The 13,107-nt window shown below is 26.1% G+C and overlaps 2 protein-coding genes across 2 annotated transcripts; both read left to right on the plus strand.

Annotated features, from left to right (window-relative positions):
- Positions 1–6,096: 6,096 nt before the first annotated feature.
- On the plus strand, positions 6,097–6,814 carry LOC130946163 (uncharacterized). The gene is made up of 2 exons (XM_057874836.1): positions 6,097–6,132; positions 6,227–6,814. Exons 1-2 carry the CDS (start codon positions 6,097–6,099, stop codon positions 6,812–6,814), a joined length of 624 nt encoding a protein of 207 aa, XP_057730819.1.
- A 3,211-nt stretch (positions 6,815–10,025) lies between these two features.
- Positions 10,026–11,180, plus strand: LOC130946508 (defensin-like protein 1). The gene is made up of 2 exons (XM_057875271.1): positions 10,026–10,184; positions 10,748–11,180. The coding sequence occupies exons 1-2, from the start codon at positions 10,121–10,123 to the stop codon at positions 10,912–10,914; spliced, it is 231 nt and encodes a 76-aa protein (XP_057731254.1). The 5' UTR covers positions 10,026–10,120; the 3' UTR covers positions 10,915–11,180.
- The last annotated feature ends 1,927 nt before the right edge of the window (positions 11,181–13,107 follow it).

Consider the following 13,107-nt stretch of genomic DNA (forward strand, 5'->3'; position numbering starts at 1 on the left):
GGAAAATTTGAGAGCCGATAGCAAACAGATAGACGCCCGAGTGTCTCTTCCAAACTCAAATTCAACTTTTTTTTTTAACAAAAGATTTCAACGGTAAAACGGATCTTATTATAAGAAAATCATAAAAAGACTCAATTTTGTTTTGTTCACCTCCGTTTATAAAACTAAAAAGAGAAAGAAAAAAAAAGAAAGAGATTGCAATAAATAATATGCATGGATTGGTTTAATTTAATTTGTATTATTATTATCTGTTCGTTTTGGAGGGCTGTTGTCATCGTAAAGTGAGTCATTTTAACAGTGTTTTGCCATTTTTTTTTGTTTTTAGTTTCATTAAAATGGGATGAAAGAAAGCAAATGGATTCCAAAAAAAAAAAAGAAAAAATTTAAAATAATTGGGATTTTTTGAAAATTGGATGCAGTAGAGAGACTTGAACCCTCACGATTTCTTAAGTCGATGGATTTTCCTCTTCTTATAAATTTCATTGCTAACGGTGAGTGTTGCGGCGGTAGAAGAGTTTTCATCAATCATGTTTGATTGTAATAATAAATTAATATAAATATGACTTTCCCGCCTTTGCAACTAGTAAGTTGCATTCAAAACTCACAAATGAAACATAATACAGTAGGAGTGTTATGGTTCAATTGATTTAGTTTTGGATTAAAAACTAATTGAATTGATCTATTTGATTTATATAGAATATCAATTAATTGATTTGTTGTTTGTGTAACAACCAAATCAAATCAAATTAAAGCGATTTGATTCGATCGGTTTTTCGATTTTTAAATATTAATTAATAGAAAATTAATCTTAGTAAAATAATGTTTAAAATAATCAATAAATTGAAATAACATTATATTACATTTGATTTCAACACAATTTTAACTCATTTTAACAATTAAATAAAAAACAAACACATTTGTTTAAGTCTAAAATTTTTATTTCAATACATTATTAAACTACTTTTTTAATTTGATTCGATTTTTGTCGAGCCAACTAAAAATCGAATCGAATCGATTGAAAAAAAACCAAAAAAACTAATTTTTTGATTTTTTATTCGATTGTTATAAATTTTAGTTTGATTTTGTGGTAAATTTTGATTCGATTCGATAATTTACACTCCTATAATGCAGTGCGAGAAAAGAGTTTGCTTCATTGAATTAAATAAGATCAATAATTACGGGGCTTAAAAAAAATCAAAGAATTAACACACGTGTCAAATTTAAATATATTATCTTCTTCTCAAGTAAATATTCAAATTTTAGAGCATCTAATTTTTTTATTAAGAGTTACTCTAATGACGATCCATTAAATTTCTTCACATGAATATTTTAATTTTAGTAAAGTGAGGGTAATTATACGGAACATATGTGTTATACAAAGTGTTTCTTTAATTAATGCAAGCACGTGGTTGTCTAGTACAAGAGTCAACTAGTCAGTAAATGGAAAAACAGAATTAAATAATAAAGTGGTTTAGTTTTTTTTTTCCCTTAACACTGATGCATTTCAAAAGAAATCGTAGATAATTATTTAATTAGTGTTCTAAATTTCAAATACACGTTATAATGATCTGAAAAAAAAATACACATGTTACATAGTTAATTATTTACTTATTATGCATGAAATAATAAATTAAGAGTAATACATTAAATTGTTTTTTAAATGTTTTTACTCGAAAAATTTAATTTTAAATAAATTTTAATTATTAAGTCAATTACTAACATTTTATTTCGTTAAGCATATTAGTTATCACGTAAAATTCTTTTAAAGAATTTGACAAATCAATTTTTAATAAATGACTAATTTGAAATAAAAATTAATTTTTTTGATAAAATAAAAATTTAAAGAATATATTGAAAACTAAAATATTTCAAAAAAATTTCTTAAATATCGATTTGAGTATTCCTCATAAATAAATTAGCATTTTTTTTATGACTAAGACTAATAATTTTATTCAAGTACGTATTCATGTGATGAATAATCTTAAATTCCAAATTAAACTAGTTAAGTAATTTTGTTGAATTAAAAAATATGTTCCATACAAGGAATAATCTTATACTACCAACTGATAGTGGACTAGTGAATTTGTGAACTTGCTTAATCTATGTCCATGAACATGAACAATATTACATTGTCAATTAAAAGTAAATTTAAATTCTCTGTTCAATTCACATACTAATCAAAATACAAATAAATTCGATTTAAATTAGTTAGAATCAAGTTTAGAATTATATTTTTAATTTGATTTTAGATTTTATAATGTTATTATATGAAAATTAAGTCCATATTAAGGATAATTTTTAGTGTTTGTTTTTTTAATTTATTCTTTTGATTTAAATTATCAATGACACAGGTTCTTTGAAAAATTAATAAAAAAATTCTATAATTATTCATCCTCTTATCTTTATCTTTTGGTTTTTATTTTTTTTAAATAAAAAAGTTTTAACACAATACAGTAGAACAACAAAAATACAGAAAAAAACTAAACAACAAAGAACAAATTAAAAAAAATCTCAATTCCTAGTTATTTTCAATACTACTATCAACTATCATTGAGATCAACTCCATACTATTCTTTATAACTCATAAGCGGCCTATTGATAATTTTCGTTTTCTCTTTTATTCTTAGATATGTTTTTTATTCCTGAAAACTTTTCATTTTATTATGTAATTATAGAAAAATAAATAAAAGAATACAAGAGAAAGTAAAAGAATGTGAACTTCTTTTACAGTAGAAGACAAGGTCACATGTTTATTGATGAATAATAAAAGTTTTACTTTTTATTTTATTTTAATTTAAATAAAAAATATTAAAATAAAAGGTTTTTTTTTTCATTTTGAATGTACTATTGAGTTCATTTTATTTTAGTTGTCATAAGAATTTATATCAATAATAGTTGTCATATGAATAAAAAATATAATAAAAATATAACATTAAAATGCTAAAAAAATAATATCAGAACATAAAAAATAATATAAAAATATTTATCATATAAATAAAAAATTCAATTAAAAAACATAAAAATAAAAAAATGAAACAAAGTACTAAAAGTAATAAAAAGATTAAAATATTTATTTTGACCGTGAATGAAATAAATATAAAAAATTTTGATAAAAAAAAATTAGAACAAAAAACATACACAAAGAACTGCAATAAAAATTATATGATTACTTACATCTTTTTATAAAAGAAAATAAACAATAAAATTAATAAAAATAAATAAATTTTTTACCTAATTTTTCAATGATAATCAGTCTTTTTGAACATGAACTCAGAAATTAAATTTTTTAACTTCAGGTAGATGTACGTTCAAATACACCCTAAGAAAAGTCACCAAAAAAAAATACAACCTAAGAAAAGTTGTTCATGACACACTCTAAGAAATTAAAAGTTATTCATTGGTTTACCAGAATAGAAAATATGATGACAAATCAACAAATGAAAAAGAAAGTTGTTCATACTATTATCCAAATGATCAAAGCTATGGCCCAAAGCAAGCTGATCTACCAACAATGGACTATATCATATCAAAGAAATCAGCCCAAAACTAACTAAGAAGCATTTAAGGAGATATGGTCAGTAAAGAAAAAATTATCACTAACTTTTCAAAGCTATCCCCTCCATTATTTATGATATTATCCTTATAAGGGGTAGTTATCATAACTTGAGAAAAAATCACCCATTACTTAGAAACAAGGATTCATGAGTGATAACCACCAAATCATCACTTTTTTTTATAAATATCCTATTAAATTTAAATATTTTTTAATTTTAAATTTTCATAAATCTACTTAAACTCTTACTAATTTAAATATCAAAATATTTATAAGTATTTTTAATTATTGTTTTAGAATTGGCATAAAGACACACCAAACATTCTCACTATTATCTTCAACTTCTCTTACAAAGTCCAATTTCTTATCATTTATTTTAAGTATGTTCGAAACAAAAAGAATGTATACTATTATCTTCTTTACAAAATTTTGCTAGACTAATTAAATTTTGATAATAATATTTGAATATTGATAATTTTATTAGAATAAAAAAATGAACAGGAATAATAATGCAAACAAATGGATAAAAAAATAGTTCTCACGCATAGCTAACAATATAAATTGGTATTGATGTAGCTTTTCTTTCTTTGATCCAAAATAATAATAATAATAATAAATATAAAAAAAAACAATTTATTCTTCTTCTGAGTTTTAATTAATGTAGCTTATCGCTTTATACTTTAAACTTTCAAATGAATTAGACTATTATTTCTATCTTAGAATATATGGAATATGAATCAAATTTTCTCACATCTCCTGGATGAAAAAACTAATTATTTGGTCAATAATTCAAAATTACAAGGGGGTCAAAACTCTACATATTTCTCTTTTGGTGGGAGGGGACGAGGGGTAGGTGTTGTCCTCGTTTTGGGCTCCAATTGCAAAATGCCCAAACTCAAATGAATAAAAGTCCCAAATACTATCAAAGTTGGTTGCCTTGTTACAAAAACCACTTGGTTGTAAATTGGTACCTCTTTAAATTACTAATTCAGCGCAGATTCACAAAGAAATGTTTGTACAAAAGTATGTATGATGAAATGTACCTTGACAAAAATAAAAATGTAACTCCTCTTGTTATAGATGCAATAACGTATTGGCTCGGAACAAACTCTTAAATAGAATTTAGATCTCTTGTCAATTAAGAAAAAGTATAGGTAGATAATAAAAATATTAAATAATGTGAACAATACATATATCAAATGTTCAATTCATTAGGTGTGCGAATACTTATCCTAATATTAAAATTTAAGTGGATAATTTAGAATGTAATATGCTTTTACTTTATTAGGCCAATTTTAGAACCAGTTATTCACATTATTCACAAATACCATTATCTACCTAGCAAAGTCTATCAATTAATTCTCGACTTATCGAGTTGAAAATTATTGTAGAAAATCCAAAAAAAAATTGCAACTTATGCTTGCATATATGCAAATTATCTTCTACCTTCCAACTAACTTGAATTAGTCTAGCGAATAACTCATTAATTCACTTAATCGAGTATTGGATATTTAAATTTGACCTTATACATATAACAATCTATTTATCAACAACAAATCTTTAATATTAACTAATTAAAAATTAATTTTTTGTACTTATTTTATATCCAAACAGTTCTTCGTCAATTATATACTTATTGATATTTAATTTTGATATAATCTAATGGTAATTTAATGGTTAAATCGATAAAATATATATCATATAAAAAAAAAGTTATAAACATCATAAATCATCACTTCACTTAAATTGATATCTATATCATTTCATCTTATGATGGAAGAGATTTTCCTTCTTTTTTTATAATTCTTTTAAGGATTATTCTTCAGATTGAATTGGCACGCTTACACGTGAATGTACTTACAACAATATTCCGAGCCAGGAAGAACAATATAGCTGACACCAGTAGTGCAGGTACTCATAAGTTGTGTCTTTATCCTTTAGGAGTCACGTGATCATGCAAAAGCTTCACTTCACATACTTTTATTTTATATTATTCTAATCCGTAAATATTATTATTTTATATTAGTATTTAATCAGTAGTAATTTATACTTATATTTATAAAAATTTATATGTAAAAAATATATAATTTTTATTTATATTTAATAAAATTTATATATATAAATTAATATAATTTATATTTATATTTATTATAATTTATATATATATAAATTAATAAAATTTATATATTAAAAATAATTTAATATTTATATTAATTAAATATTAATTAAAATTATTTCTGTTTACGTTATGGTTGCTTCAATCCTGAGTTGAATCTCACTTTGGCCCCTGAAATTTTCGAGGTGCCTCAATTTGGACCCCAAAATTTATAGTTACCCAATTAAAACCCTCAAATATTGAATCGTGACCCACGTTTGTCCTTGTCGATAGTTCCGTTAACGGAACGCTGATGTGGCATGTTAAGTCGCCAGCGTGTGTATCCATGTGTCACGCAACTTGCCAGGGTGGATTCTTGATGAGTGAATGATGTGGCAAAATTTGAATCAACTCAATTTAACCCCTCCATAGATGATAAAACCCTGCAATGTCATCAGCTTTTATGTGGGAGCAGCTTCTCTTTGTGTGACCTTTTGTCCCACAGTAAGCACAAGAAAACTCCTTGTACTTTCTAGGTAGCTTTATTGCATCTCTCTTACTCTTCTTACTTCCTGAAGGCTCTTCATCTGCATCCTCCTACCTTGAGTGAACGCAGGGAATTTCGTGGTCGGGGAGAACGTGGGGGCTTTCGTGGCAGAGGTGATCGTGGTGGGTTTAGTGGCAGAGGTAGATCAGATGGGGAATGTTCTGGTGGCAGATGGGGATCAGAGAGAGGAGATCGTGGTGGGTTTGGTGGTTCTGGTGGCAGATGGGAAGCAGGGAGAGGAGATCGTGGTGGGTTTGGTGGCAGAGATAGATCAGATAGGGAAGGTTCTGGTGGCAGATGGGGATCAGAGAGAGGAGATCGTGGTGGGTTTGGTGGTTCTGGTGGTAGATGGGGAGCAGGGAGAGGAGATCGTGGTGGGTTTGGTGGCAGAGGTAGATCAAATGAAAAAGGTTCTGGTGGCAGATGGGGATCAGAGAGAGGATTTGGGGGCCGAGGCCGTGGAAGGAGTGACCAATCTAGAGGTTGGAGTAGTAGAAGGGATTCTGGTGGGGATGGTTCTTCTGACTGGAAGGAGGGAGATACTGTAGAAGGATGGAAGAATAGTAACAGATCTGGGGCATGGAACCGGGAAGGTGGTGACAAGGATGGGCAGAGCTGAAGTCAAGGAGGTGGAAGTACTAAGCAATGGTCGAGCTGGAGCTCAGGTAGTGGAGGGGCAGCTGGTGGCAGTTGGAATAGCAATGAGTCTAAAGATGGCGCTGGTTGTACTTCCCAAGGAGGCAACAATTCTGGTTGAAAAAAGTCTACTGTTGAAGAGACCAATGTTCAGGAGGGTGGCTGGAATAAGGGACCCAACTCCAGTAATCAAGGCAATTGTTGGAAGTTCAATTCTCGCTCAGGGAGTGAAACCGATGCCACATCTATGGAGGGGTTAAATTGAGTTGATTCAAATTTTGCCACATCATTCACTCATCAAGAATCCACCCTGACAAGTTGCGTGACACATGGATACACACGCTGGTGACTTAACATGCCACATCAGCGTTCCGTTAACGGAACTATCGACAAGGACAAACGTGGGTCACGATTCAATATTTGAGGGTTTTAATTGGGTAACTATAAATTTTGGGGTCCAAATTGAGGCACCTCGAAAATTTCAGGGGCCAAAATGAGATTCAACTCCTTCAATCCTCGCTAATAATTTGGGATATCTAATGTTTTATTATTTTTTTAAATTTATACATGGATAAAAAGATGGTAATTTTTTTTTAAAATGGGTCTGACGATTAATTACAATAATATGGCCTACAATTTTTTTTGCAGGATGCGAAAAACATCTATTTAGAGTGACCTATAATTCGTGACTGATTTTTTTATATAAAAATTATTATTATACTATTTTTAGTTATAAAAAAATGATGTATTTTAATTTAGTATTGAGATAGTTATAAATTAGAGAGTAAATTTTATATTTTAAAAAATTCAAAAATTTAAAGTTCACAAATCGAATTATAAGTTGAGATTTAAAAATTTTAAAAAATTAAAAATTCACAAATTGAAGTATAAGTTTTATATTTTAAACATTTTAAAAAATGAAAATTTACAAATCAAACCCTCTCATTTATAATTTTTATATAAAAAAAATACACACAAAGTTCACACATTAAAAAATATTACTATAAATCCAATATCAAAATTAAAAATCTCCCAATTTGTAGACTACCAAAACAGTCTTTTTACCACAAATGTTTGCACAAATTGCAAAAAGTTTTTCTTTTTGGGCCCCATTTCGCAGGTTGCGAGAAACCCTTAAGTAATGACCAATATTTTTTTATATTTTGCAAGTTTCTTAAAATTTTTAACAAGACCTTGGCCAGGGAAGAATCTACTCTTGAAGTAGTGGGGGCAAGTGCCTCCTATAAAAATTTGAAATTTTTTTGGTAGTTCTTAATAATATAGGTTTAATTGTCTCCATTACAAAATTAATTTTGTCCCCACAACAAAACTAATATAGGTTATTAACAATTTTTAATTTGCAGATATTTTCATGTTTGAAATAAGACTGAATAACAATTTTAGTCTTTTAATTGGTTGAAAAAAATAAAAAATTTAATTCTAAGATCATACATTAGGTGCTGTGATATTGGACTTATTGAAATCCTTCAAAATTTTAAAATCTTAAATATAAAATTATCTTTAGTAATTTGTTGGTTAGATAATTTAAAAAGTAACTATATTTTACAAATTATAATATTATAGTATAATTATAAAAATTATCATACTATATATATTTATCCCATTGTCAAAATTTGATTCGTCACGGCTATAAATACGACTAAGTGCAAATATTTTTCCAACATTGTGATCTCATTGTGGGTGTTGGTGTGAAAGCAGAAAACTGTAAAAGAAAGGGGACACTGTTTTATATATTTTATTAAGATATTGTAATTTCAATTTTATTTCCTTAGAAATGATTAATTATTTATTTATATTAATGTTCGTAACTGAAAATAAACTTGGCGACGAGGAGCCCAACAATGGCCAGCAACAAAAAGAGCAACGGGAGTTCGGCCCAATTCTTTAAAGAGAAATTTTTGGATGTAGTAAATTTTAGTATTTTTTTAATTATTTGATTTATAAAAATATTAAATTATTTTTAATAAATAAATTTATTAATTTATATATACAAATTTTAAAAAATATAAATATAAATTGTATTAATTTACAGGAATGGAACTAGAGCAATTATTTAAAGAGGACCAATGTAAAAATATAATTTAAAAAAAATAAAATTAAGAGAGACTAATATAAAAAAATTTAATTCTAATATATTATCAGTGTAAAGTAATTTATACGTGTATCTAATTAAGTAACGTCAAATCAGTAAAAATAATTATTTTTTACATTAATTATATGAATAGTCATACAAAAAATAAATATAATTATAATTTTATATATTAAAAATTTTAATTTGAAGGGACTATTACTTTTTTTTTAACATTAGTCTTTGTCTTTATTAATTTATATGTGTAAAATTTTATAATATAGATGTGAATTATATAATTTTTATGTATATAAAATTTTTATAAATATAAATATAAATTATTACTGATTAAATATATTGATAAAAAATAATAATATTTATTATCGATATAACGTTGTTGAATATCCCAAAAACATCACACTAACAACGAAATATAGTCCCAATTTTCAAACTCCATCGTCGCCTATACTAACTGGCTACCGTGTAATAATAAAATGAACGCCACCTCTGAAAACAACATAAATATCAACAACGCTAAGACTAAAAAAATTCATTTGTGTTATGAAATTTTTTTAATTTAAATTAATAAAAAAATATATAAATAATTATATTTTTAATATACAAATTTTTAAATTTATATAAATTAAATTATTTTTTGTGATTAATAAAAATTTAACTTTAAATTTTTAAATTATAAAAATTTTAATATTATATTACAATATTAATTTTTTAAACTTAAAATAATAAAATAAAATACATAATAATTATATTTTTAACAATTTATAAAAAATATATATTAAAAGTTAATCTAAAAACATAAATAACATTACTATTTACCTAATTGTCCATATGTGATAATAAATACCATAGCTTTCATGTTCCAATTACCACTATATCACATGTCATTACCGAAGATTCAAGAATGAAATTTGAAAAGTTTAATCTATATAGAATGCAGCAGAGAGCCAGAGATATTGAAATCTCACGTGAACATATATGGCACCCCACACAATAAATTTTAAATTTCAAATAAAGCCTCTGAACAAATTAAATATTAAATAAATATGTTGATTCATGCATGTCCCCAACCCCACTCAACAAAGGCATCGATCAATTCAACTATATATACCCAACACTCTCATTTCATTCACTCACAACAGAGAACAAGTTAATTAATTAATTTGGATTAGCATTAGAACCATGGAGAGGAAACCATCATCACTTGGGTTCTTCTTCTTCCTTCTCATTGTTATCTTTGCTGCTCGTAAGATCTATCACTTTCTCTCTTCAAACAATTTAATATCTTCTTATTATCTTGTATATCATGGAGTCTACCACCATTATTGTTATTATTTTGGTAGTTACTATGATAAAAAGTCTTTTCAAAATTAAAATAATATTTTTTATTTTTAAAAATATTTTTAAATAATACACAAAATTACTTAGCACTATGTTATTATTACAAGTTTGTAGAACTAATACTTGAAAAAGAATTTCACATCAGCATCTATATGTCTCAAAAAAAAATCTTATAACATAATAGTTAGAGAAATTTTTGGGAGTGATGAGCAAGTTTTAGTATTTTTTACTGTTATTTAACCAATACAAATATTAAATAATTTTTAAAAAATGTAGATATAAATTATATTAATTTATATGCATAAATTTTGATAAATATAAATATAAATTATATGTTTTTTATATGTAAAATTTTTATAAATATAAATATAAATTATTACTAATAACTAAATACTGATTAAAAATAATAATATTTATTGATTATATATCATTGTTCGTGGCTCAAATATAATAATTATTGTGTTGTAGAAATGGTGGTGCATACAGAGGGAAGGGTGTGCCAGTCAAAGAGCCACATGTTCAAGGGTGGATGCTGGGGTGACCACAACTGTGCTCTAGTTTGCCGGAACGAGGGCTTTTCCGGTGGCCGCTGCCGCGGGTTTCGCCGCCGCTGCTTTTGCACTAAGCTTTGTTAATTAATTACTTCAACCGGTTATGGAATATAATATAATAATAATTTGGATGCAAATAAACTTGTTAATTAGTTGTTCTACTCATCCTTTTGAAGGAAGGGTAGCTAGCTAGCTTGCTCTGTATGATGTGCATGTCTTTCAGTTAATTATTGAAGCAAATAATTAATCAGTGGCAGCTATATGATTTTAATTTTGCTAGTCGCTTCCAAATTTAATTAATATTCACAGCCTTTGTTTTATGAATATTAAAATAATGGTACTATTGCATAGTTGGAGGTAATTTTTTTTCCCGAAAATTAAAAATAAATTTTCTTTTTTTGGATTATATTATTAAATATGTGTATTCTTATGTATTATTTTTTACATTATTGAAATGATTAACAAAAAATAAAAAATAAAATTAAACAAAAATAGTCTATTGTATTATAAAATATAAATATATATTAAGACTTAGTTGGTAAATGTTTTACTTTTTAAAAGTAGTTTATAAAAATTGTCTTTTAAAAGGCAGTTATTTAAAAATTATTAGGGGTGACAAACAGACAAAGCGGGTTGGTCCGCTCCCAATCTATCCCGTTTCGCTTAGGCCCGCATCATAAATGGGACGGGCCGGCCCGTCCTACCAACTAAAGCATATTCAAAATGTTAGTCTATCCCGCTTTATGGCGGATTGGCAAGCCGGCGTCTAGTCTGCTTGACTTTTTTTTAAAAATAAAATTCATTCAAATTAACCAAAAAATAATAATTAAAAAATTAAATACAAATAAAAAATAATCAAATTATAATATAATTTTTTCACTTTTTTTTAATTTTTAACTTTAATAAAACTGTTTAAAATAATATTTGTCAATAGAATCATCTTTATTTTAAAAAATAAGTCACATAATTTGAGATATATACAAAATTGTAAAATAAAATAAACAAAGTTAATAACTAAAATAAGAATAAAAATAAAAAATATTTAGAAATTATATAATTATTAATTTTATATTAGTAATCACTCTTTTATTTAATAAAAAAGAAAACAAAATTTTGGCCTCGCGGGCCAGCCCGCCCCTACCAAAACCCGCAAATTTGGTAGTGCGAATTTTTTTAATTTAACGGGTTTCAAATCCTTGCCCAACCCGTATTTTTTAGCGGGTTCGACTTGTTTTGTTACTCCTGAAACTTACAATACTTATGTTAGGTAAAATCAAATTAAAAATGGATTTCGATAAGCACAAGCACTATAATTGTATTTGGTAAATTAGTTTTTAAAAATAAAAAGATCATAATAGACATATATATAATAAAGAATAATTACTTTTTTTGGTGCTAATAATTAATAAGGATAATTTTAAATATTTATTATTATATATAATAATATTAGATTTTTAAATTTTGATAAGTATAAGTTAATTTTAAAAAATTTGTCTTTAGGTGCTTTTAATTTTTAAAAACTGCAAATATAAGTACATAAATTTTTAATTTACTAAACACAAAACAAGATGTTTGTGCTTTTTTTAAAAAACATAAGTTCATCTCCAAAATACTTTATCAAATCAAGCCTTAATATATAATGTACAAAAAATTGCATATATTATAATGATAATAAGAAGAGTTATAAAATTCTTCTTTTATAATATGTGGTAGTGAACTTTAAAAATAATGAATTATCTCAAAAAGTATATGATTATAAATGAAGTATTATGAATAGGGAGATTCTATGATACTGATGATGGTTATAAGCATCACATGTTTACATGTGATGTCATGTCAAAATACTAACGCGTGGAGCTAAAGATAAATGTGAATATGAGACTACGAGATCTGTGAAGTGATTCTATTGTTTCCATTTTGATTGATTTGTAGAAAATAAATAATTAGAAGATAATCACCAATTTATAGATGATTAGGTAATGGACCAACTCTCCTTCATGTGGTGGGTTGTTTGATGTTGGTTAAAAGTAAATGAAAAAATAAAGAAGGTCTCAAAAAATAAAATAAAATAAAATAAGTTCTGAAAAAATCTCAAGTGGCTAGCTGAAAAATACGAACTAATGAGAACCACTGCACTTCAAACCACTGCTTCCTCTCATTTTTAATTAATTTTTCTTTCTCTTTTTTTTTTAAATAAAATATCTAAATACACTAAAAAAATACTTCAAAAATTACACTATAAACCACCATCTACTCAAAAATATCAACAAACAAATA

The sequence above is a fragment of the Arachis stenosperma genome, chromosome 8 (assembly GCF_014773155.1).
Source record: "Arachis stenosperma cultivar V10309 chromosome 8, arast.V10309.gnm1.PFL2, whole genome shotgun sequence".
In the NCBI taxonomy this organism is placed as follows: Eukaryota; Viridiplantae; Streptophyta; class Magnoliopsida; order Fabales; family Fabaceae; genus Arachis; species Arachis stenosperma.

Excerpts from the sequence above, each read along its gene's own strand:
- LOC130946163 (XM_057874836.1), top strand. The coding sequence starts at position 6,097 with ATGTCATCAGCTTTTATGTGGGAGCAGCTTCTCTTT. Across the intron at positions 6,133-6,226 it reads TGTGGGAGCAGCTTCTCTTT|GCTCTTCATCTGCATCCTCC; the intron begins GTGTGACCTTTT and ends TACTTCCTGAAG.
- LOC130946508 (XM_057875271.1), top strand. The coding sequence starts at position 10,121 with ATGGAGAGGAAACCATCATCACTTGGGTTCTTCTTCTTCCTTCTCATT. Across the intron at positions 10,185-10,747 it reads CATTGTTATCTTTGCTGCTC|AAATGGTGGTGCATACAGAG; the intron begins GTAAGATCTATC and ends ATTGTGTTGTAG.